At 37.7% G+C, this 27,280-nt stretch overlaps 1 protein-coding gene across 2 annotated transcripts in view; it reads right to left on the bottom strand.

Annotated features, from left to right (window-relative positions):
• Positions 1-27,280, bottom strand: part of GLG1 (golgi glycoprotein 1) — a 119,158-nt gene that overhangs the window by 14,114 nt on the left and 77,764 nt on the right. For both annotated transcript variants that reach the window (XM_074370439.1, XM_010968577.3), the window contains exons 4-18: positions 26,442-26,657; positions 22,215-22,418; positions 21,088-21,159; positions 19,939-20,122; positions 17,444-17,658; positions 13,482-13,603; positions 11,925-12,026; positions 10,135-10,288; positions 8,272-8,409; positions 6,013-6,099; positions 4,509-4,571; positions 3,624-3,737; positions 2,622-2,710; positions 1,550-1,667; positions 288-380 (exon numbers count right to left, since the gene is read on the bottom strand). In XM_074370439.1, the coding sequence (XP_074226540.1) occupies positions 288-380; positions 1,550-1,667; positions 2,622-2,710; positions 3,624-3,737; positions 4,509-4,571; positions 6,013-6,099; positions 8,272-8,409; positions 10,135-10,288; positions 11,925-12,026; positions 13,482-13,603; positions 17,444-17,658; positions 19,939-20,122; positions 21,088-21,159; positions 22,215-22,418; positions 26,442-26,657 (1,971 nt within the window). The remainder of the gene's footprint in view (positions 1-287; positions 381-1,549; positions 1,668-2,621; positions 2,711-3,623; positions 3,738-4,508; positions 4,572-6,012; positions 6,100-8,271; positions 8,410-10,134; positions 10,289-11,924; positions 12,027-13,481; positions 13,604-17,443; positions 17,659-19,938; positions 20,123-21,087; positions 21,160-22,214; positions 22,419-26,441; positions 26,658-27,280) is intronic.

The following is a 27,280-nucleotide window of genomic DNA, read 5'->3' as shown; positions in this document are numbered from 1 at the left end:
AGGGAGGACAAGGTAACCTGAAAGGGCAAAGAGACTGAATAGGTGATGAAGAGGAATGAAGGTGAGAGAAAGTAGTCTGTATGAAAAACCACACAACATTGTAAACTGACTATACCTCAATTAAAAAAAAAAAAAAAAGAAAGAAAAATCATAGTCTCAAGTAGCTTAAAAGGGGACAGTCAGGCTGGACAGTACGTGATGGGGCTTATCCCACTAGTGGAGAATTAATTATTAAAAAATTACCTTCACGTTACCTTTACAATTAAAAAATAAAAATAAAAAGTTACCTGAGCATTGCCATATTGCACGGTGGAACAGTGGTTCTTGATGTCACTCTTGCAGGCTTCATACAGATCTGGTTCCAGACGGATGTCCTCTGTCTGCATGAGAGAGAACCAGCATGGAAAAGTCAGTTTACTCTAAGCTGGAGATGTCAAATCAAATGTTCTACATAATTATTTGTTGATTGGCTCTTATCTGGTGACCATAACTTCTACACAGCTAATTGGCAGCAGTGTGCTCACTGCAGTAAAAAGATAAGCAGGATTGAGTTTCAGTTCTGCCACTAACTAGCTACTTGGCCTTAGACGTACTCTGCAAAATGAAACACTACCCTCTACCCTGACCCCTTCATAGGACTACTGTGAGATGAAATAAAATGATATGATGTGGAAACCACTTTCAAAGTTAAAACCATTACTTTCATTATTATTATTATTTTACTGAAAGAGCCGGATTAAAATCTAGGGACTCAAAGTTTCTATTATAAAAGGATGTTTAGGCCAGCTCCACGTAAATGTAATTCTCACTGAATCACTACCACTATATGTGAAAATCTGGTAATGCAACTTTTGTCATATTAATGGTTGTGGTGTCCATTACTAGTTCTTGCTTAGACTGAGGTGAAATAAGTGTGATTCATATTTTTAGCTGTCTTAACATGGTCTGGGCTTAACCTCAAAAGTAGAGTGAGATGTGTCCTCTTACAATGCACACTGTGGTTGGCTTCCCAACATCTACCACACCTGGATTATGAGTAAGCTCATCAATAAGTGCATCCCCTGGAGACTGCTGGTTGGGGCGAGGGGGGCACAGATCTCAAACTGACACAGTCAAATTGAAGGGCAGGATCTTTAGTTTGTGCTGGAGATGAATACTGGAGCAGGTGGCCCAGCTGTTGCAGGCAGCCATTGTGTAGCTATGAGGGAAACCAGCCTTAATGACTGGTGGTGCCAAGGACAGCAGAGTGGAGAGGGAGAGACCCTCGATCCTTGATTCCATTATCAAGGCAATGATCACATCACATGCTCACAGCTTGTCTTATATAACTGGACTTCCAAGTATGTGTGGTAAAAAATACTTTATCATTAAAAAGAAAAGTAAAACAGGAAGCGGTTCTATGGTAAAATTTTAGCATGCAGCTCCAAGTCTTAACCATCACGCTTGTGGCTAAAATCTTCCAATTTCCAATTTGCCCTCATTCTTCACCCAACTCTCTAAGCCCTGCTCTGCGGTTTCTGGGACCAGAGGCTGTGCTCAGAGGCATTACCATCTCCAGCTCCTCCACCCGCAGCTGCTTGCGGCACTTCAGGGACACCCTGTGTTCCTTGACTTCCTGGAGAGTGTCATTGCGCACGGTGGTGCTCAGGCAGATCACCACGTCCACCCTGCCAAGGGAAGGAGAGGTCTGAGACTGGCTGGAGCCACCAAGGGCAGATGGCCAAGGGCTGGGCTGGAGCAGGGGCCACACCATCCCCCCAGAACCCATGACACCTCTATCAAGTTTTTCAATGCCTTTCACTAAAGTCTCACTGTGTTTTCAGAGAGCTAAAAGCAGCTATCTGACTGTATACATCATAAAAGTTGGGCCACAGCCCAAATGCTGACAACATTTCTGACTGGTGGGGAGGCCATGGAGGGGATGTGTGCAAGACAGTTCAGCACTTGTTTTGTTAAAAACATGTAACCAGGGAGTAATGCTACTTTTAACTCTGTACTATGGCTTTGATATACTGTGAAAATCATTCCTGAAAGGTACAGAAACCTATGCAAAATAGGAATTTAGTTTGTATAAGGGGAAATGTGTTCTAGAAACGTGCCTTTGCAAAGAGCGGCATGGAAGAATTTGGGCAGCCATGCTGTAAAAGCTCATCACTCTCCTCATTAAGACCTAATTCTTTAATGAATAAAGTTTTTGTTTCTTTACTACATCTCTAACTCAGTGAAAGGCTCTTTTGCTTCCCTGAGGAGATGACGTAATGGAATGATGTCACAAGGAAGTCAGTTCTTATTCACACTGTAACTTGCTCCTCTAAGTACAAAATCTGTACCTGTTTCATCAAGTAGATAGCCTAACCTGGAAAAATTAAAAATGCTCCCTTAGCCCACAGTCTCTCCACATCAGAACTACTACCACCAGGTGTGGCTCTAGACTACTTACAAAGAGGATCTGTCTAGACAATCCAAGTGTTTGGCCAACTACCAGAGGAATGCAGGGGGCCTCCAGAGCTAACCCTGCCAGACAGCAGCAGGCCACCTGACACTTTGGACATTCACTCAGTAGCTAAGAGGGATTTCAGGGAAGCAAATTTAATTGAACAAATCAATTAAAAGCTACATACTTCTTCTTTATGTTGGGGCAAAGTTTCAACACATCCTCCTTGCAGGCCATCTTAAACTTGTAAGAGAACCGAAAATCCTTCATCTGCACCTAGAAAAGATGATTAAAAAAAAAGTCAGAAGCTCTGTGACAACATCTAATTCACAGTGCTGGGTGACACTGTGTTCATATACAGTGCGCAGCAGCCAAGTTCCCAGGCCCCACACAAGTCTGTCTAACACTTCATGACCTGCTGAACTCCCCATGGCTCCCTCTGCTCTATGCACACCAGCTTCCAGCACACACACGCTGCCCCCTCGGCCTAAAGGGCTCTTCCCCCAGATCTCCCATGCTTTGCTCCCTCACTTCCTTGATGCTTGTATTCAAATACCTCCTTCTCAAGTCCCTTTTCCCCATCACCCTTTAGGCCTTATGCTGCTTTATTTTTTTCACAGGATCACCTGAGATTATATATTTATTTGTAAATGTGTTTTTGCATATTTCTCTTACTAGAACATAAATGAACAACATTGTAAAATGACTATAACTCAATAAAAAAATGTTAAAAAAAGAGAGAGAGAGAAAAAAGAAAAGAATACAAATGAGTCAACAAGGGCAGGATGTGTCTGCTTTCCCTGGTCTGAGTGTCTGTGCTCGTGAGGTCCTCAACACCATTTGCTGAAGGACATCTGGGAGGCTATGTGCCCCCAAGAAGAGGTCAATTTTATACAGCTGGCTGGATTTCATCCTCCTGGGAAGGAAGTGCTCACTTTACCAGAAACACTTCCTTTAGACATGTAACTATGAAGAGTATGGTTTAAACTTACTAAAATGCCAGACCTAGGTACAAAGTGCCCAGCCCTAGCAGATAAAAACCACGCTTACTAGGAACCAACAGAAATAAGACAGATATTTGGAAAAAATAATTTTTCAGAGAAGAGGTGCTCTGATGTTCTGTAAGAAGAAGGGATTCAGTAACCTTGCAAGGAGCCAAGACAAGAAGGATCTGCCAGGTGTTACTGACCAGCTGGAAGTGGGTGACTCCAATGGCGCACTTCTCATTCATATCCTTCTGGTGTTTGTTCTGTATCAGACACTCCATCAGGTCCCCAGAGTCTATCTGGTTATCTGCTACATCCTAGGGAAGGGAGTGCACATTTATACTTCATTTGTAATCAATCATTAATTAACAAATCATGCACCCCAGCCCATGAAAGATGTCAATGAGATTGATTCTATAATATTTATAAACAAGACACATCACAAATTATGTCAAAATAAGCCTGAGAAATCACAAAGGATAAACATTTAGAGGAACAAAATTTACACAGCAAATTGCCCTGCATGAAGCTCCAATAAGAACATGCACTATGCAATGCTTTTAACTCCTTTCCTTATATGATGCTGGCAGCTGGCTTTTGGGATAACATCTAACATCACCTCCTAGTTGTCAGATCCTTGTGCTTCCTGGATGTGTTTTACTCCCACAATTTAGGCAGTTCAGTAAGTGACTAAAGTGATAAAGTAACAGAATTCCCTCAACACCAGGTACAAGAAGACAGCTAGAAGGGGAAGTTACCTTCCTGCTAACAAATTCCAGCTGTTTGTATGGAAACAACTCAGTCCTGCTACTGGGGTTTCTCCCTCCTCTCTTTCCTTACAAAGGGCTTCTCAGTAAGTGATGCTAACCACTAATCTGATCACCTACAAAGGGTTAAACAAATGAGGTTTCCCAGGATAGTGGCCCCCTCCTGATGCTGTTTACATTTTCAACTTTAACTTATCAAAGTTGGCCATCACTCAGGAGCAATGTATGCTGAAGACAGAGATGAGTCCAACACACGTGGGGGCCAGAGCCCCAGTGAAACTGGTTCTGTTTCTAACCTTTGTTCCTCCAGACATTACTTACGTGGCAGAAGTTCTGAATTATGGGTTCGCAGGCTCTCATCAGCAAGGCTTCTATTTGAATATCCTGCAGAAGATTAAATATATTATAATTCTGCTTTAGAAAGAGTCAGGGGTGGAGGAGGAGCAGTTTTCTTTCTCTGAATGAGTATCATCTGATGGGAAAATAATCCAATATATACATTTGGAAACTATTCTAGTATTTAAGTGAGACGGCTCCAGCACGGACAGAAGAGCAGCTCCATGCTCCTCCTGGGACACACCTCCAATGCACTTTGAAAAGCAAGTTTTCTAGAGACAAATTCCTCTTGTGCTCGAACAAGAGAAAAGGCAGAATTTGGAGGAGAAGAAAACATTTAAAAATAATATTAGAGTATGTAAAGCGTTTGGAGATTTTCCCAAAAGCTAAGCAGTTCAAAATGAAAATAGGAGTAACTGACATCTATCATCCTGTCTTTAAACCAGATGACAAACTACTGCCTCTGGGGAACACACACTAAACACATTCAAGCAGAGTAACTGCTGAGTGGCACTAGCCGCAAAATAACATCTCCCTTTAAAGAGTCACACACCCTAGAATGCCCTCCTTAGCCCACAAGGACAATGAGAATGAGCGAGGAGATGACAGAAGATAAAAGAAGGCGATACATGCTTGAAAAATATAAAGGAAAAAAAGACCCTGAGAAATGTAATTTTTTGTATTCCCAATTTTGACAACTTAAATAGTTCTAAAAGGCTTATGATTAAAAAAAATAGCAATTCTCTGTTTCCCTAATTTCTGCCCCCATAAGACAATTTTAACTGCCCCTGAAATAATCTCCATATTTTGAAATAATGTGCCTATGCTTATGAGATCTTTTAATCTCTTTTTTTTTCCTCCCTGTAGGGTTCAGAATGAAACAGGGCTAATCACACTTATTTAATCTTCCTTTTTTTTTTTTAGTAAAAGCAGACTTATTCGGAGAGATGCATACTCCATAGACCAAGCGAAGGCTGTCTCTGGAGGTGAGAGAGCAAGAGGCCTAGGAGATACTCATTCCGTAGACAGAATGCAGGCCTTCTCAAAAGGCAGGAGAAAGGCCTTATCTTCTATGTTTATTGCAAGTCCCAGGCTTTCTTTTATTTCAGTGAACACACAAACATTACCAAATGATCTAATTGAAAGAGCTAAGGATGACAGAATAGGAATGCTTGGACTAGTCTTGAAAGTGATTAAGAGATCTGAAGTATAGCTGATATCTTTTCTTAAAGGAGAAAAAAAAATTGTTTTTGTCACTGTCATAATTCTAATTTATGAAGAAAACTGAAGGGCTAAGTGCATAGTGTTTTGCTGGAGATATCAGGAAAGGGGGTTCAGGAAGCATCACAATATTCTTTATAAAGCAAACAGAGAAGCTAACAAGGTTTCTTTTGTTCTACAAAGAATCTGTACACTCAAGAGTACAGAAACAGCAGAACTAAGAAGAAAAGAAAGGCTGCTGACAGGGCACTCTCCTTCCAAGAGTTACCTCGGACTCTAACTCGGTGAGGTTGCCGACTATGTCTCTGCACTCTACAGCCAAGTCATCAAGATGATCCTGGAGGCACTCAAGCTCCTGCAAATAAAAATGCAATCCCTTAGCATTTGTCAGTTATATAAATAATCAAGGGAAGCTGAGGTACCACTGTTTAGTTCCTTTTCAGTGGTCCTCCTTTTCTTTCTTTCTAAAATGACTTCATTGAACAGAATGCTATAACTTTGACTCCCCAAACTAAGATCGTTGAAAAGATAATTACTTGTTGTAACAGGGTGTTAAGAGGGTCAAGGGCGTACAACAGCCATGCAAATCCCCTAGAAGGCCAAACTGGTAAGTCCAGCAAGAATCAATGTTCAGATGTCCTCAGAGTCTAAAAATCTTATCAGGCCTTTTTTCCATTCCATCAACACCCTGCTCATCTGCTTTTTGATAATGATCATTGGACAAAAAATTCACAGTGAAAGACATGAAATAAATATTTTAAGACTCTTTATGGGCAAAGTAGGTTGGGATCCAGGGTCTGAAACACAATAGAGACTCAACAGCTCCTGCAAGTCAAATCTGGGATTCTAACCCTAGCCCACATAAAAGGATCTTCTGAGGGTAACTGCAAAACAAGTGAGTAGTACATCAGGGTTTGCATATCTAAAAGCTGTCTTACCTGGGCTTTGGAAACTAAGTTGGAGTTACCTTGTAATGTCAGTCTATTACTACTCCTTTTAGAGAATTAGAGGTTTTACATTTTATATTAGCCTTCTTTCCCAAAGCACATCAACAGCTATTTCTAAGCTAAGGGCTCTGTTAAAGGATCAAGTTTAACTTACTATTCTGCAAGAATCTCTCTTTTTTGGAATCAGAATGGAAAAGAGGAGAAGGATTGTAGGAATTAACACAGGAACCAGAAAGAGGGGAAAAAACCCTAAAGGAAAATGTATAAAACTTTTGGGAGTAGATAAATGGCTAAGGGGAAAATTCTACTCACGGACTCCTTTCCTAAGTTTAGCTGCACAGGGATGGGCTGTATGGTAGTGCAGCTTTCTCACTGTTACTTTACAGCAGGTATGAAAGGAAATGTTTCCTGGTATTCTGCGTGAGCACATCCCTTGTTTCATTAGACAGAGGCAACAGAAAACTAGAACTACAGGCATTTTCTAACAATAAACTCAACAGAACTGTAGTAGGCCCAGAAACAGACTGCTGTAAAAGCTATTATCAGGACCAACAGATCTGAGTAGGCAATAATGCTTTTTAAAAATGTCCAATTCCTGCACATGTGACTTTTTATTAGTTTAATCCTAGAGAGTGTTTTGGAGGGTACAAATGGTACTGGGAAACCTGAGTTCGTGCCTTATTCTAGTATTAAAGGGGCTTTAAACAAGTAGCTATTCCCCATTGCTTGGTTACCCTGCCTTAAGATAGAAGACAAACTACCTTCTGACTTAATTTGCTAGAATGCAATAACATACTTTTTTTTTTAAAAACTAGGCACAAAATCCTAAGAAACCATTCATAGCATGCATATAATTCTTGGGGCTGCTCCTTCTCTACACTTTCCTGGATGGAGAGGTTATAAATAATATAATGGAACAAATGCCTAGCTAGGAGTAGACCTGAATTCTAGGTAAGAAAGTCAATATACTTCACTTCTCTGAGCCTCAATTATATCAACTATTAAGTGGAAAAAATAATTCCATTCCTATATATCTTGTAGGACAGTTGTAGGGCATACATACATTGATGCATGTCAGTATTACGTATCTGTGCATATATTTATACCCTGCCTTCCCTCCAAAGGACTTCATGTGGCTTATAAAAGTGAGAAGAAAAAAAAAATGCCAGATAAAATAAATTAAAAATGAGTAAAAGGGAAATGTGCTAAGGAAAGCGGGATGAAGTCAGTAGTAAGTACACAAAATGCCTACCACAAGGTCTTATACACTTCCTAGAGGTAGGCCATACTTTTGGCTCCAGGTTTTTTGAGAGGCAACACAAAAAGGAAAAGAATCAATTACAAAACACCGTAACTATAACAAAAACAAACTAACTGCTTTGGAAAAGTACCATTATAGAGACCGAAGAGAATACCTTCCTCAGGATTTCTTATAGAGGAAACATTGAATAATATAACAAATCATGTTCACGAGGTAAACATTTAATGGAGATGGATTTTACGGTGTTTATAGTCTACATAAAATGTTACTCATAAACATTATTATTACTATAAGATAAGCAGGCAGCTTTGTTGCCTACCTGTCCAGTCTCTGTTTTCTCACTGCACCACTTCCCCAGATCAATCAGGCACTTATCTTGGAGGGCAGGATCCAGTTTCACATCCATGGCCCGCTGGTGCAGGATCCTCTGGACCTCAGCTCGACACTCCCGGGAGAGCTACATGAGAAATAACAAGCAAAATACTTCAAAGGTACCAAAACCAAAACAAAAAGACACTAGGATAATGCAAATCTACTGTCAGGAAACTAATAAGTAACTTTATAGGGATTTGAATCAAACTTTATACCTCGAATCACTTCCAGAATAAAAGTTAAATATTCTAGGAGGCTTCTAAAAACCTTTATCTCTAGGAATGAGATTACACATTCAGCATTTTCTAATATAGTATATGAAACAATATCCTCTTCTCAGAGTATCCTGATAAAAAGTGAACTAGGATTGAAGTACCTCTGAAACTAATATAATACTGTAAATCAACTATACTTCAATTTTTAAAAAGTGAACTGGAATTTTTCAGATGAGGTAAAGTTTTTTGTTTAGCAAAATTAATTTGCCACTACTCTATAAACATATAGAATGCTGGGTCCAAGAATAAACACTTGGGTCAGGAGAACTGAGCTCAAATTTACCTAAACTCAGAACAAGCAGGGGACAGTTACTACACGTCAGAACCAGACTTTTTCAGATGAGTTAGTGAGAATTAGCAGATGGTGAAACAGATGAAAACCAGTATTTTTGGAAGAGTTGTAAGAAAGCTGTCACTGACAGGTACAGTCAGTCTCTCCTAAAAGAACCAACACAACTTGAGGGGGTGCGGGGAAGCGGGACTGAGAGGGTAGAGAGTAACCCCTTAATGGACATGGGGGTTTCCTTTTGGAGACAAGGAAATATATTGGAAGTGGGCAGAGGAGGCAGTTGCACAACTTTGTGAATGTACTAAACGCAATCGAATTTTTCTTTCTAAAATGATTAGAAGAAACATTTTTAAACAGAAACATATTTTTAACAACACCAGATTCCAACCCTTTCTTTACTTACAAGACAAGGAACCTCCTACTATAGAGACTACCAAGATGCCAGGATTTAGGAGTTCCTCTGATTAATGACAGGCTCATTTAATGAAGAAAAAGTTATAACAAATTCCCATATTTTCTTACATAGCAATATAAAAACTTGGTTAAGACTGCAAAAACTGAAGTATATGACATTTATTTCTGTTTGAGTCTTTTCATTCTGATTCCTAAACAGTCAGACTTTTGCATTAAGCTCCAAAGGGGTATTTGTAAACATGCATATGAAATAATACCACTTCTATTTTCTGTAACAAATGCAGGACTGAAATGCAACAGATTATCTCAGAAGGTTTAAAAAGGCCACCCTGGACAGTAAGTAGTACGTCAGTGAGGCACCAGAAGGCAGCAAATGTTGCTTGAGAGCCTAGCACACAGAAATATCCCAACAAGAGGTGGCAACCAGGGCAGACAAATACCAAGAGACTGAGGTGTGGAGGTTTCAGCTCCACCTAGTGTACTGTTGGAGAGGCCCCAATCAATATAGGCACATGGGTTCTGCTGCCAAGGGCAGAGAAAACCATTTATATCTTGGCTAAGAGTTTCTTAAAGGATCTTTAAAGTTACATAAACTTAGGGCAGTAGAATTTAATTGTCTACTTGTGATTTAGATTTTGGTAATTTAAAGAAAAAGTGGAAATGTACCCTGACTCACTTTGTTAAGCGAATGAATGAAGAAATTTCTAGTAGTGCACCACCCCCTCCCCACCAGATATACTAGCAAAGTTTTCCGAGGATGACAGAAATCACAATTTATAGCAAACTAAACAAATGACAATAAGAAGAAATGAAGTCAATATTGAGTGCATACCCTCCTGCCCTGTTCCTCAGTGCGGTAGGCGTGTCTGTATAAGCAAGAGAACACAGCTCCTGGTGGCATGAGTTCACTGGTTTCATTCCATCCATGGGTGTGGCAAAGACGAGATGCATCTCCCTGGCATTTGCGGTATAAGACAGGGTCTAGCCTGTAAGGGTAAGAGTTAAAAAATGAGCACTCTTACTACACTTTTCCTTCCAACACATACTAAGGGTTTTTGCAAGGTGCTTGTTTGTACTCTCACAGACAGTCACCTCCAGAGTAATGGAAACAGCAGGTAAGCAAAAGTATATACCTGACTTTCGTTCTTCATGAACACACAGTAGTCAATCTGTAGAAGTCTGTTAAACCTTAATACAGAAGACTTAAGTTCTACCTCAAAGATGGTATCTTGGCTAGGTAAGACACACAACATTACAGTAACAGATTTGGTATTAAAATGCCCTGGTTGAAATGAGACAACAAGGGTTGTAGCTATCACCAGGCAAGTTACAACTTTTACTCAATATTTTTTTCTAAGTGTGAGTAAAATTCAATCCTACCTGATAGACTAAATTCTATAAGATCAAAGACAAAATGAATAGAGGAATCTCCTACTCAAGTTCCTTTCTGGTAAACCTGTTCCTTCTCTTCTTCCCATGCAAGGTAAGGCAGTTATGTTTTTAGTTTACCTAAACATGCTTATCAATTTAACTTTGACTGTGGAGACAGTGGATTAGGTGATGAGCCTGCTGCATCTCCAAATCAGACCAACAGATGCTTAATTATGCCCACATTATAATGTCAACTTTGGGGGAGGGCTATTCAATGGGAGGAAAAAGGCTAAAATTTAATAAGTGGCTTTACAGATTGTGAAGCATTTTTTGATCATGGATGAAGGAAATATAGAAGAGGAAAAAATATTTTTTTTAATGTAGTAAACTCAGTCAACTCTTTTATTATTTTGGTTTAGATAGCCTGAATAAACACAGGGAAATTCCTGTTCAGCTTTCTGAAGTCCTTTCCAGACCTAATTTGAGGGAACAGAAATAGAAACACACCAAATCTTCAAGTAATCTCTTTCCAGTAACGTATGTGGGTAAACATGTATTAGTCACCAGAAAAAGTTAATGACCAAAGTACAGTGGCTTAAAACAATTCAATCAGGAAGCAGCTGAACTTGGGAGGCAGGAGGAACAGCCTGATCCGGAAGTGGGAAGGGAAAGTGAGACATGGAAAGAGGGAGGGAATGCAGCCAATAAACTATAGCCATTCTGATTGTAACAAAGAGACTTCTATTTCATCTGCCTCCCCCTATTTCTGGCTAACAGGATGAGAAGAGAAGAGAATCAACTCGTTACTTATTGATAAGAGCCTCTTAAGATAGAATAAATTCAATAACTCTGAATAGTTAAAGAGATAAAGCAAACTCCCCTTCCCAGTGCAAATCAATAAAATAAAAATGTACTATTATCTTCTTAGAGACATATTTGAAGATGCTTCTGCTGCCCCACAGGTGCCCAAGTTCTTTCCAGACAGATGTTTGTAGTATCAGAAACATTTTACACTAACTTTAAATGTAGAAGTGAAGGGGGACACTTGGGGTCAGACCTGCAGGAGCTGTCTCTGCTTTTAGGTACTGTTCTGAAAGCAAGAAACGGGGTTTTTTGGGGATTAGAGTGTCAGCTATCCTGGAATGCAACAAAAACAAATTCCTACTGATTATTTTTTAAAAACACAAGGGATTCTTACTATACAGGAGAACAGGCTAAGGCTTATACTTACTCTGACTTCAAAATACTCACTTCCAATCACGAGAGATGAAATACTGCAGCTCTAAGAGACGGTGTTCACAATCTTCCACCATTTTCTCTGTGTATAAATGTTCCATCAGACACGAGAGGATCCTGGGCATGACACAGGGGTGAAATTGTAACCAGATAAAGAAGAGTTCAGAACTCTCACACCAGTATTTCTTTGGTCTGTAGAAAAAGCCATTGAGCTATTTTCTGAGGGCAATCAGGGATTTACTTCCCTAAGAATCACTCAAATTAACTCAACAGTGATTACATCTTCTTTCAACTTCACAGCACTTAGGACTCGGCTTGCATAAGATTGCTGTGCAGCTGCTTTATATTTAACTGTTTATTATGAAAATTTCCAATACATCCAAAAGTAGAGAATCATATAATATCCACCTTTCCTTCCAATAGCTTTATCAACTTATGGCCAAATTTGTTTCAACCCTATACCCCCTTGCTGATATTGTGAAGCAAATCCCAGATACCCTAACAGTTCATCTGTGAATACTTCAGCATGTTTCTCTGTAATATGAAAACATTATACTATTATCCACCAAAGAAATTAATTTAAAAATCCTTAACATCATGAAATAACCTGTCAGCTTTCATTCCCCACCCCAATTATCTCATGCCTTTTACATGTTTGTTCAAATCAGGACCCAGAAAAGGCCCACACCCTGCATTTTATTTATAGAATCTTAAATCTATTTAACCTGTAGCAGCTCCTTTCCCCTGTCCTCTTTATGGTTGACGCAGTTTCATATTGGTGAATATTCTTAATCAATCTTAAGAGTGTTTGTCTACCTCTTCCAATCACACAAAGAGCTTTAATGAAGAACACCTTTTTAAAATCCCCTACCACAGCACAAACAGCTGGAGAGTATGCACAGTAGAATGATAAGAAGCATGGACTGCATTTGTTTTATTCAGTTGGGTACTGCTAGATGCAGGCTATAGAGATTTCTGCAGAATGGGAATGTGTTCTTACTCACAACCTAGTTTTAAGAGCTGTTTGCACATCATATGGAATAAAACCAATGCATGAGACTCAAATGCTTTACTATAGCATTTTATAGCTTTCCTTGATATTGGATGCAACTTCAGAGTTCATTTTGTGACTACCTCCTCCAACCACCACATCTTGTGTTTTATTTCAATTGTAATTAGTTACTCTCTAATAATCAAATAGCCAATATATATGCATCAATATACAAACAGGATGAAAAGCATAGAACCAAAGCTTGTGTAACTTTATCCTGAGCATTTCTTTCTCATTTTTATTTGACTGTTAAGAGGAATTATTCAGTGACCTAATGTCTAGGCCTGTTTATGCTCAGTCACTGTCAACAATGCTGGGTCTAGGTTCTCTACATCACAGAGATGCAGAGATGAAGTCTCAATCCCAATACTAGCTTTAACAAAAGCTAGGAGAAGTGTTCCTATTTAACAAAATTTCAGTTCAGTTGTTAAACCATCTGAAAGTCATTTGAGGAAATGCTCCCTGTGCTGCACTGCCAATACAGTACAATTTGGATAAATACCACAAATAAGATAACCTACATTGGGTCTCCGGATCTTATGTGTTTGCAGGCTGTCTGTATTACAGATTCACAAGCTTCATTCAAAGCTCTATCAATGCGGTAATCTGCACCAGGGTCAGTCTCTTGAATCAGTGTTTGAAGCTGGATTAAAAAAAATTTAAGAAGGAAGAAAGTAAGTCACTTACACATATAGAAAGAGCAAGGTCATCTTTTCAATCAGTTCTCAGTCTGATATATTATAACATACTCTTAACAAGGTACTACAATTGTCACTGGTCAAGCTCAACAGCTCTGTCAAACACTTTCCAACTGGTTTCTCTACTTGGATTGCAAGTTTTTCTATTTAAGTCATTGTAGGGATTGCCTGCCTACCTGTCTAAACCATCCCTGGACATGTGCAAAACAAAAGGACTTTAAAATATAAAAGGTGCCTCTTCCCTTACATTTGTTAATCAAATTACTAAATCTGACACCCAGAGCCAAGCCAGAATTGAATGCAGAAGAGTAAACGGAAGACACATTTCCAGTTAGAGGTCTAATTTGGTCTTTAGAACCTAGAATTTAAATTTTGCTGCAAAGACACTGGCATAAAACAAGTGTACTCTGCTTTATTAAAAACAGATGTGAGTTTTCAGTTGCAAAGAAAACATAAATTAGCAAAAACAAGAATATAATACTACTTATAATTTCCTATTTTTCCTCAGCTATCTTTCATATAAACAAGAGATAAACCAGAACTTGTTCACTAAACTATACAGAAAAATACTTGCTATTATGCAGCTGAAAATGAAAATATATTCTTTAACGTTTTCTTTTGCTTGGTCCACTCTTTGTCATGGAATGAAGTGAAAGCACCAAAGCCATGCCTCAGATTCTTCCTGTCTTTGAGGAGAAAGCAGTTGGAGCATAGAAGAAAAAGCTCTAAATTAAGGATCAGAAAACCTGAGTTCTATTAATAGTTCTGGCTCTGCCAGATATTAGCTTTGAGAACATGGGCAAGTTGACTAACCTCTAAGCTCGTTTCTTTAACTGCAGAGGATTATAAGGAAGAATAATATATAGAAGGTTGTGTAAACTGCAAAGCATTTTACAGATGTGAAAGATCATTATTACTACAGATGGGTAGCAGATGGTGTTTTGGGGTGAGAATCTTAAATAACAGAAAGCAAGTTTGAAAACTATAGTCCTTCTGGTTTGGGTTCCTTTTTTTTCCAAGTTAGAGAAGTGGAGCCATTTTGTGCCATGGATTTAGCTTCTGCAAGAGCCTTCTCTGATCCTCATACATTTGACTTACAATCCTACAGGGGCTCATATGAAAGCACTGACCCCAACACATACTTGATCCAAGAACAAAGATCAAAAGGAAATGAAGAAAGAAAACCCCAATTCTGTCTATCCTAAAAGAAGTCAACAATTAAGAGAGGTATGAAAGACTTCCAATATTCTGGGATGAAAGTTACTTACACCAGTTCTTGGTGGCAATTTGGAGAAGCCACAAAATGCTGTGGTTAGTTAGTAGGAAGATTACTACTACTCTCAAACGACTACCATTTTTAGTTATGACGTTTGCTGACAGAGACCAAAATATTTACATCTTTTTCTGAGGGACTGTAAGCATCATGGGAATCTGAAAGTTTCTGCAATAACTGTATCAGTTCAATATCCACGACTGACAGGCAAACTCTGAGAATTCTCCATGCATGTCAGACTGCCGGTTCTAAAAGATAATGAATGCCTTACAGACTCTTGAGGCTAACGGCTCAAGGGATCACTGCCATTCTGGAATCCAATAACAGCAGTGTGGGAAGTAAACACTAAACATGAACTGCTTCATGATCACACATCTTATTCCTGCCCCTGACTGCTTAGGAAAACCTGAGAAGATGCTTGAAATATCAAGAAATGATTGGTCTAGAGAACAGACTGGGCAGTCTCTTTGGTGAAGGAAAGACTGGGCCCAGACTTGTTCAGCCATAACTGAGGGGAACTTAAGTTCATGATCAGAGTGTATCTGGAAGAGTATATACTAATTAAGATAATAATTATTCTTGTGCTTCACAGTTTACTGTTAGTTGAGAGAGAACTAAATCAAAGCATCACCAAGCAGAGAATAAGAAAAACTAATGGTCAACCACAGACAAGTATAGAAGTCTACTGAATTAAGGAAGAAAACTTTGAAAAATAAATTATTTCAAAACATTCCTCCATTTGACTGGAGAGGGATAATGAAGCAGAAGACTAAGGAAAACTTTCTCCCTTTGGATCATTTATTCCTTCAATTTTTGTTAGCAAAGGCTAAAGACCACAGATTCACAAAAAACCAAAATGAAGTGCTTTTTGCCCACTTGGCTAAACTTAATGTGGGCAAAGCCACATATTTCACTTTTTGAGACTAACCACTGGGTGTGGAAAGCACTTTTCTTGTGGGTACAAAAGATGAGGTGGGCGGTACTTATTTCTCTCCCAAGTTGAGTCACTATCTCTTTTAATAAGCTAAATTTCAAAAAGCCCAGGAGGTAAACTAGATGCCTTGAAGTAAAGTCAAACCAATTTATTTTCTTTTTTCTGTACACCTTAGAATAACGTGAAGCCTCAGTAAAAATGTAAGTTTATCCCTGACCACTGCTGTCCCCTTTCTATGTTGCATTAAGGATGAACTGTCTTGATTTATTCTTGGTCTGGGGCCCAGGCACACACACCGTCACGGAGGTTGCCCAGGACGATCACCAGCAAGGACCACTCCTGAGGAACTATGTCCAGAAGCCCTCCTTCTAGCTAGGCTTGGTATTCTGGAGAGGAGGATACATTTGCCTATCTTTCCCACTATGGATGTATATGTTACTGTCCCCTCCAGGTCAGGGTGAGTAATAGAAGCTAAGATGAAATTTTATTCCACATCAAAATTCTATGGAAATTTTGTGTTTCAGACTGTAAAATTCTGATTTTACAAAATTAGTAGTAAAATAAAATTCAATATTCAGTTTTTAATAAAAATGCCAACAACAAAAGTAAAAGACTAATGATTTGTGGTTTTCTAAAGTTTCACTTGGGAGAGAGCCTCAACCTTTTAATTTAGGATATAAGGCTAAACTTTATCTTTTGCACTTCCTAAAGGAAAGTATAGGAAACTACAGAATTCATTGCACAGGGTTACATTTGGTACTGTACATTTGGTACTGTAAATTGTTCAAAGACTCTTGTTTGGTAAAAAGTAATAAACATGGACAATGGTAATGAAACAGATGCAACGTGTCTGTAATACTTTGTTTAATTTATATTATGTACCTGATCTATAGTTAGTCAACTGTTTGTGAACCCTAGATCAAGAATAACTTGATCTTCTACAGCGAAGCATGCTATTTTTTTCCAACTATCTTTGTAGAACTGACTGTAGAGTTTGCGGGTAGAGAAAGAAAGACCTTTTCCATGCATAGGTGTCCTAGTCGAACAAGGAAAGATGGTGGGATTTTGAAAATGACATGCTTTCTTGATCATTCAGGCCAGGAATTCATGCCATGTTGCACATCAGTAATAAAAAAAGAGACTCAGAAAATTCCAGCTCATTTCAGCTCTCTTTCAGGTTCAACTCAAACAGGTGAGACAGGCAAATTCTCATTTGATGAAAGACCTTTTGTGATTGACCAGAACCTGATGTGCCTTGATTCTGAGTTTAGTAAATCCAATCTAGCCAGTTACCTTTTCCTTAAAAACTCCAGCAAACAATGCATTTTATCTATTTCTTTAAGTACACTGCATAGCTCTTTTTATTGATTATGAGCTCAAATCTCTGCTCTGCAGCAAATACCACATTCTTACTATAATATGCTTGAAGATACACTATTCCATGTCTAGTTCTTAGTACCTAAGATTCACTGTGATGTCATAAATTTTCCAGAAAAATAAGCTGGGACAGTGTTAGGAAAAGGCTCCTTAGATGATAAAATATAACATTAAAAATGGCAGGAGAAAATCTTTCCTTACCGCTTGCTGGCAGTTCATTCCAAGGTTCCCTTTCTCCCCCCGAACTACTTTCATCAAACAATGAAGGGTTCGGCCTTTTCGATGTAATCCAGAACAATGGTGTTCAATCTCCCCCCGACAGCTCAGGATGATCTCAGGGCTCAAAGAAAAGTCTTCCATCAACATGCGTCGGTAATCTAACATCTCTCCCTGGCACTCACTGCTCACTTGTCGCCCTAAGTTAGGATTTAAGTCATAACATAATGGATGGTGAGCATCAGGATCAGACAGCATCACATATTAGAAGTACACATTTTTCCTTAGAATATAACATACTACTCACACTATTATCTAGACTGAAAAGCTTAGAATTTAGCAAATGTTTTATCAGCATAAAATAAGTTTAAGACTCCAAAGACCGGGGCTTATCTTGTCAGTGTTCTGCCTTATACAGATTTTATACTACTGAACTAATAACACAAATGTTTCGCCAATGGAAGTCTAATCAATAAGATAACTACTGGGGTAGAAATGAAAGCCAGAAAAGTCCCTACTGGTCTGCACACTTTAGTTTGTGGAAAAGACCTCACTTCAAATATTCACTATAGCTTCTTCACTCTTCCTTAAGCTGTAAATGCCAACTGGGAAAACTTATGAAATTTTAAAAACGGCTTTACTAAGGAATAACTGACATATAATAAATTACACTTTTAAAACATACCATTGGATGAGTCTGACAAAATGTACGCATCAGTGAAACCATCACCACAATCAAGATACTGAACAATCCATCAATCCCAAAAGGTTCCTCATGCTCCTTTAGAATCTCTCCCTTCTTTTAGACTCTATCCTACCCACCCACCCCCAGTGAAACACTGATCTGCTTTCTGTGACTACAGATTGGTTTACTAGTTTGCATTTTTCAGAAGTTTAAATAAATGGAATCATATGGTATGAACTCTTTTTCTGACTTCTCTCAGCATAACTATTTTGAGATTCATTCATGCATCACACAGCACATTCCTTTTCATTGCTAAATAATATTATTTCATCCCATGGCTATACTACAATTTGTTTATCCCTTCAACCACTGATGGACATATGGGTTATTTCCAGTTTTGGGCCACTACAAATAAAGCTGTTATGAGCATTCATGCACAAGAGTTTATATGGACATATACTTTCACATATCTTAAATAAAATAAAAATACCTAGGAGTTACATGTCTGGGTCATAAGGTAGATTTATGCTTAACTTTTTAAGAATCTGACAAACTATTTTCCAAAGTGGCTGTACCATTTAAAATTCCCATCAGTAGTATATAGTTCCAGTTACTCCACATCCTTGCCAACCTTCAGTATGGTTAAGTCTCTTTAGTTAGCAATAGTTTAACTTTCCTGAACTATCTGTTCATATCCTTTGGCCATTTATTCACAAAGTCTTTTTGTGTTTATTAATTTATAGTTTAAGGAGATTAACTCTCTATTTTTAAATATCAAAATTAGATATTATGCATACTGTTTTATAATATGGTTTTACTAGTCAACAATCTCCACCTTTCCACTTCAGGAAAATTTCATGAAACACCCAGGCCATAATCAAAATTCTCCAACTGCCTCTAAAGTGCCTTTTGTTTGGTATTCAACCCAAGACCATGCATTGTCTCTGGTTGCTATTCCACTTCTTTCAGGCTTAGGAGTCTTTCACTATCCAAATATGAAAAAAAAAATTCACCAAAAATTTCTGAGTTTTAACAACTGATTTTTTTCCACTTAATTTTTTAATCACTGGCCAATTGCCCCAGAACTATTTATTCAACAGCTAGGAATTTCATTTTTACAGCCTACAGTGAATATTGAGAAAGACAGCCCTGACCTTCTATACGTCCTTCTCGGTTCCTTTGTCAGAGACTGACTGTTGAACTGAACAGACTATAAGTCTGACCTTATGAAGTAATCCTTTCTTCTTCTACTGTTTAATTTCTTGATATCATCACTGTTAGAATAATAACAGTATCTATCATTTATTGTATGCTAAGTGCCATGTCAAATAACCTCATTCAATCCTCGCAAGAACTCAACGTAGGTAATATATTTTTGTTTTATAAATAAGGAAAATGAGGTTTGGAGAGATTAAGAAACATCAACAATGGTCACCCAGCCAGTTAGTCTAGTCATAGAGCCAAAGCTTTGACCCAAAGCTCATGTGCCAAATCATTATGCTGCCCTGACTCTCCTTAACATTTCTGTGCAATGTGCATTTTAAAAATTAAAATTTGGACTTGAGAAATATACTTAAAAAAAAAAGCTGAGATGTAAAGAAAAACAAAATTGAGGACTACTGAGCTAAGAGGAAGGGCCTTCAACAAAGCTTAGGGATACCAAGCCTTCATTCTAAAGTTCTGTTTACAAGGAAAGGCTCCTGAGTCACAAGGTACAGATGTACTCAAAAAAGCCAACAAAGGAGGAAACTATCCAAAAAAAGAATGAAAAGGATAAAAAGAAATTAATTCTTACCTCTATGCACAGCTGACTCCAGACACATCAGAAGGTAGGAGAGTCTGGCTTCCCGAGACCGGGGAAGGTTTTCCACATTGCACCGGTATTTCTTCAAGTCACTCTTACAGGATTTGGCCAATGAATAACTGACTTTATAATCCTGGGCTATCAGTTTTTGGCGGGTTGTTAGTGCTTCTCGACACTGAGGAAAGAGTGCAGAAAGAGAGCTGTAAGATTGCTCAGGTGGCTCAGCTGTTCACAGGTACCTATAAGACAAGCAGAGGCTCATGGCCAAGTACGGTCCACAACTGCAGTTGTTACCAAAATGTCTGTCTTTAAGTTTGGTTAAAATTGAGCACAAGTGTGCTAAACTAATGTGACAGGAAGCACGGGTAAATGGGTGGGAAACTCTGGAATTTTATGGTGAATTGCTAATTGTTACAGCAATAGCAACTCTCCAAAACACATACATATTTGGAAGATCCTAGTACATTAACTCGACAAAGTATTCTTTTCCTCTTCAACAATATCCTTAAAGTAAATTTCACCAGAATGAAGGTGGCAACTGACATTTTATACCTTTTAAATATAATTATTGAAAGAAGCTCCATTCTATCTATACTTTTAAAATATAATTATTCAATAGTAAATGATACAAGAAACTAAAATGAAAAATATTTCTTCAACTGCACAGGAAAGTAAAAAACAGGATAGCAAAGCCAAAAACAATTACTTTTGAAAGTCATAAAAGATTCTTGCATTCATCCAGGGATAGAGGACTAACAGTAATAAGAATACTTACTGTAACAGCTGCTGAAAAATTAAATCACTACCTATGTAGCACATTGGTTTGGTTAGTCTAAACTTTCTGAATGTATAGGGATAGTTTCAGTGTAATTCTGATATAAAACTTTCCAATTTTACTCCCCCAATTGATTCTCAACTGGCTACCCAATGTCCAGATATCATGAAAAGCTGCCCCCCCCCTTTTTTTGCTTAAGTGAAATATGATTTGGTTTTCTACTAAAAGCCAAGTATCTTATCTCTGAAAAGGATAAGCTTTTTCAGTATTTTATATTTTGGTTTATAAAAATACTGTTTGAGAGGATTTGAGAAAGCTGTTAAGAAAATGAATAAAATGTTGGCTTGCTTCAAAGTAATACTTACTTTTTCACTCATGGATTCTTCAAATTTATGGTTAAAGAGGCACTTATATACTCTACCTTCACCAGCTTGTGTCTGTAAGACAGAACATCATCATCATCACAAGCTAAGTAGTCATGCTGGGCTTTATCTTATATAGAACTTTCTGTTAAGTTATTAAAATGGTGACTACCTTTGAACAGGTGAATCAGCTGTTTAGAAAATTTAGTAGCCTTTGAAAGAAAATAGCGACCACAGTAAAGATGAAAATAAATTTCCCATGATGTCTGGCTACTGTCATATGTTCCCAGATAAGCTGTTAATCAGTAAACCAACAGAAGTGTCAGTGAGTCTCCTCTTACAATTTATGCGAGAGTCAATAAAACCTTAGCATTGGCTCTGATCAGTGGCTCTGATGGTTAAAGCTGTTAATTCAAAACAGCAGGCAGAGTGGGAGTGTGTGTATACAAGGCCCTCTCAGTCCTTTGTGGTAAAGATGGAGACTGTTTCTGTCTATAAAACTGTTAGAAAGTTGTTTTATAGGGTCTGCAGGTAGTAATCAAGGATTTGGTTTTAAAAGCTAGAAACGTACTGTTTCCTTCGTCTTAGCCAAAACTACATAAATATATTTTTATTTTTTAAATTTAATTTTTATTAGTTTTTTGGGGGGATAATTAGGTTTATTTGTTTGTTTGTTTATTTATAGAGGCAGTGCTGGTGATTGAACCCAGGACCTTGTGCATGCTAAGCATGAGCTCTACCACTTGAGCTATACCCTCCCCCTTCAAAACTACATAAATATAAATATGTAATATGGCCAAGTTTTAGCCATGGAATAGATGTGCATGAGATTCCTGGGTAAACTAGGATTCCTATAGATAAAATAGACTTCCAAGAATTGAAATTGGGAAGTGAGATAAAATAGAAAAAACAACGTATGGAGATTGTCTGAAGCCAAGTGTTAACTAAATATTACAACAAAGTTGAGCAGCCAGCATCGTTTTCTGTTATCCTGGGACCAACTCCACCTTTCATTTCAGTGGCTTTTCTAACTGTGAAGGGGTTGTGTTGGTTTAATTTTGGAATCAACTATAAAAAAAAATTTTAAGAAGAAAAGGAAGCAAAGAAGAACAGTTTCTGAGCTGACTCACATTTTCACAAAAACGCTCCCGATCATCTCGGCAGGCAAAATATAAATGCCGGTCTAAGTGAAAGTCATCTGAGGACAGTTCAGCCACCCGGAGAATGGCTTTCTTGCAGAGTTCAGAGACTTGAATCTTGGGATCTTTTTCTTCTGCTTCCTTCACCAGGCCTTTCTCCAAGCATGATACCACCTCACCCTGTGAATGTGCGTCCTAAAATAGCAAGGATACTAACATTTTAAAACTCTCACCACAGTAAACTTCAAATGAATATCATTTAGTTAAAAAAAGAAAAGTTAATTCAACATACAATAGCTTATGGATATTCTGTTGAGAAATAGGGTGGGAACCAACCACATTGTGGAAGTTATAGAAAACTCCCTTAATAATCTTCACTTAGAATATAACACTTTCATACTACAAATGGAAATACAGACCCTGGGGAAATTAAGTATAGTTCAGTTTGCACTAGAAACAGGAACTTGACTTTTTAAAGCTTAAAATGTTAGAAAAATTTAAAGAAATTACATCAGCCCAATGCACTGATAATAGTTCATGTCAATACTGAAATAACACTGCAGAAATCTCTGTGCATTACCTCCAAGGCTAGGTATAGTCCCAATAATAGTGCTTTTAGTCAAGTTAAAAAAACAAATCACAAAATCCACTGAGAAAAGATGTTATAGAGACCCTCTTTCTCTTTCTTTCTACTTTATACAGTCCACAAAGATCCCAATATGTACAATCTGCAGTGTAATATTCACTTTGATGCTCTGGATTTATCTTAATGTGATTTTAAAAGATCACCATCATTTAGACAAACTGCTTCTGAGAGCTTTCCTAAAACCAACTAATTATCTTTACTTGTACATCGCATCAACTCCATAGCAAGCATAAGCATTCATTCAAAATACAAAAAAAGTTTCCTCTAAATATTTTCTACTCAAGAGTCCTAATCATCTATACCCAGAAGACATGCTTCAATAACTTATAACCATTAATACAGTAAACCAAAGCAGCAGAAAATACAGTGCTATCATTTATTGACACATACACATGCATACAAAATCTTGTTATAGTAAAATACTATGCTTATGCAATCATCTGTATATAATAAAAAAAGATTCCTAACACCAGGTAGGGAAACATCTACTTTAAACAAAATTTCAATTCAACAAAAAAATGCACATTTTTTTTCCATTTTGTTGTTAAGAGGGTTTGATCCATGGCACATTAACTTCCAAGCATTTCCATGAAAATGTTCATGTTTTCTCCTAATATCCCTATGACAACGGGATAAGAGCTGTGATACCTATTGTACAGATGAGTAAACAGAAGCCTAGAAGAATTTATCAACTCATCCAAGTTGCAGAACCTAAGGCATCTAGCTAACAGTCCACTGTTTATTGTTATAGATCGTGGGGTTCTATGAAACTCCCACAATTTGTATGTGGGTTTTGTATATTTTTCCTGAGGAGAGTTCAAAGCTTTCATTAAATTTTCAAAAGGCTTGCTGACCCCAAAAGACCAGGAAGCACACTATTCCAGCAGATTCTTGTGCCTTCCTGTCCCCAATCTGTACCTTAACCTTCTCACTAGCTGTATGATTCTAACTAATGCTTAGAGACCTATATGACCAAAAAGGTTTTTTGGAGAGTAATTCAGAACAGATAAAACTCTGAAGGACAAGTGACAAAAAGATAAGGACAGAGAGAAAAGTAGACACAAACCCTAGAAATCCAGAATGAGACTAATTTTTCCTTCCTAATTTATCAGTGACACTCAAGCTTGCCTAACTTTAGTGCACTTAGGAGAGCCCTACCCATTTCCACTTCCCAAAGGAAAAATAAACCTATGATAACACAGATTTGGACAGAAGCATATAAGTTATTTACTATTTATAGTACATAAAAGATTATTATAAATGTGATTTATGAAATAATGTCCTATATCAAAATTTAGTAGCCCATAACTTACTGAGATGCTCACTAGCATTAGGTCTGAATCATAAAAAAGAGTTTGAAAATAATAGCATGATACTCAGCTCTGAAGATTTGGAGATCTGTTCTTTCATTTTAACAACATTTATTTAGAAAAGCCTAAAGGTTTTATTAATATATAGTCTTTGTTCTAAAATTTATATATATTAACATTAAAAAAATCATTATAGTTTTGAAATCATGACATTTATATGTTCATACAGAGGCAGGGTACAAACAGATTAACCATGACCCCTCACCTCTGACCCTTGGAAGTCAGTTCAAAGTCAGTCACAAAGGAGTCTGCAAGCTTCAGGGCAACACATTTGAGGCTGATGAGCCTGTTCTCTTCTGTGGTCAGAAGCCGATTCATTAATTTCCAGGATTATTTTCTTCTCTAAATAACTGGCTTCAGAGAAGTAAACTATAGTGAGCAAAGGCAAGGAAGGGCTGAGAACAGGCCAGGCTAATTTTTAAACTTAGCTGTGGCACCAGAGTGCATTATATAGAAAGAAACTTGCTTTTTCAGAAGTGCAGGCATGAGTCCATCTAGGGTGCTAGGGTGGGGGCCTGGTATAAAAAGAAATTTATCTAACTGGCAGGTACAGCAAAAGATAAAAAGGATCAAAATGTGCATTTGAGTGGCCTATAAAAACATTTTTGGTTATTTTAACAAAGCTAAAAATACAATTTTTACTGTCAAGTCTCTGGGCTTTGGCACTACTATTTTCTGCCATCATTTAATGTATTTAATGCCATCAATCAATGTAGACTTAGTAACTCATACATGTAGCTACAAGCAGTTTGTTTTGTTTTGTTTTGTAAGCAGGTTTTATATTGACAATTCAGATTGTTAGTGGGAAGTGAATCAGATTCCGTCTTGGTAGGCAATAGGGAAGAACAACTACAAAGAGAGGTGAATTGTAATGGTCTATAGCATGGACCACTGATCACAAATATGAAAAAGTGTCATCACTGATTGCTGAAAAGTAGGTCTGGAACACTTACGTGAAGATTTTAAAGAGATTGAGGTTTAGAATTGGATATAATCTCCAACACCCTAAGTAAAGTCAGAAGAGCTTCCTGAATTATCAGTGTGACTTAAATGCTTTGGTCCCATTTTTCAAGTGTGCTGGGGAAAAAAAGAATCTGCCTTCTTTATTAAAACTGGCCTTTCATTAGCTGCCTGAAAGTTGTATGCCAAGTTCACAGAGCTCTCAAGACTGACTCAGAGGTGCCCTATGAAAGGGCCAGGGCCCTGTGCTGGTATGAAGCAAAGGGCATTTGGTGACAGCCAGACAATAACCAGCACTCAAACCTTCATTTGAACTGGTACGTGCAGTTCCAGCATTCCAACACCACGTATCCCTGGTCAGTGATGGAAGCCTGCAAACCACTGTGCTCTGATAAAATAGAGGGCAAAGAGACAAATGGATTTTGTTTTCTGTCATATTTCCTAAAGAGCAGATTAATGAGCAGTGGCAATTAAAAGCCGATGGCATACACAGGTCTCAGACTACCTCTCCCACTGGCATCTGCTTCTTTTCAGCAGTTCTTTCATTTCTGCTGAGCAAACAAATGTGGCATAAACCTGGCTGAACCTCCATTATGACCTCTGGACAACGGACTAATCAGGACAAAAATAAGATCAGATATAATTAAGGAAGAAGAAACTAGGTAGTTATTTTCTTTCCTGTCTTTACTAAAATTAGTTCTCCTGAGATAAAGATAACAATATTATGTAGTACCTTTATTTACGTAGTACATTTATGTAGTAACTTTCTTCTGACAAGCTATAAGTACCTTCATGTATCTTTAAATTTTCTAATATTTAAATACATACCTTCTTTTGTACTGATGTGCTTAAGTAATTTTTTTCTTTAGGGCAACAGTGAGGTATATGCAAAAAAAGGTCAGAGAACTCAAGTCTATTCTAATTCAACTACTCTTTCCACAGGACTACAGAATGCTTTTCCAGAGGAACATTATAAATAACCAGCAACTGGTTTTGTATTTTTAAGATAACATTAATCTTAACCGATATTAATTCCTCTACTTCCCTATACAGTACTGAAACATTTTCTTTAAAACAGATGAACTGCATTCACAGGTCGACCAGCCTTAGGTCTTAGGGCTGTCTGGACCTCAACTTTAAGTTCACCTCCAGTCCTAAATTTTTCTTATGCTGGTTATACAAAAAAGCTTTTCTTTCATGAAGTTCTTAAGACCCCTTTGGTGAAACCAGTGTAGTAGATACCTTTTCTCCAAGCCGAATGCTGCCACATTTCAGAATGTTGATATCATTTTTACAGTCATCCATGAAGCCACAGATTAGACGGTAATCACTGAAAATGATGGCTGTCATCTTGGTGATATACTGGTGACACTGGTACTCAGTGATGTTGCCTCGGTGATCCACCAAGCAGGAAACCAAGTAACCTTTTCCAACTGGTTCATCAGCACACTCTTTGATCTGCTCAAAACAAAGTGGCTGTTTTACACAAGTATTCTATCCTCTTACCAAACAACCTTTAGGGAAGAGAATGCCTAATGTTTTCTTGTTGATTTTCCAATTCTACACTTGGAGGGGAAAAAAGGAAAACACTTAGAAATGCTTTGTTTTGCATAAATACAAAACAGAAATAGACTCATAGACATAGAATACAAACTTGTGGTTGCCAAGGGGGCAGAGGGTGGGAAGGGATAGATGGGATTTCAAAATTGTAGAACAGATAAACAAGATTATACTGTAAAGCACAGGGAAATATACACAAGATCTTATGGTAGCTCACAGAGAAAAAAATGTGACAATGAATATATATATATGTTCATGTATAACTGAAAAATTGTGCTCTACACTGGAATTTGACACAACATTGTAAAATGATTATAAATCAATAAAAAATGTTTAAAAAAAAAAGAAATGCTTTGTTTTGAAGAAAATAGTGTGTCATGCCTGCTCAGATTGAGGTACTTTCTAGTAAATATCTGATTAATGCGTTTTGCAAGAGTATACATGCATATACAAATGCTTAGGTAGAACTCATGTTTAAGTGGAGTACAAAGAGCTTTTTAAAAAATTTTAGCTTTAATACA

Source organism: Camelus bactrianus, chromosome 9, assembly GCF_048773025.1.
Source record: "Camelus bactrianus isolate YW-2024 breed Bactrian camel chromosome 9, ASM4877302v1, whole genome shotgun sequence".
Lineage (NCBI taxonomy): Eukaryota > Metazoa > Chordata > Mammalia > Artiodactyla > Camelidae > Camelus > Camelus bactrianus.
The sequence above is the reverse complement of the archived record's forward strand: the minus strand, read 5'-3'. Positions and strand labels throughout refer to the sequence as shown.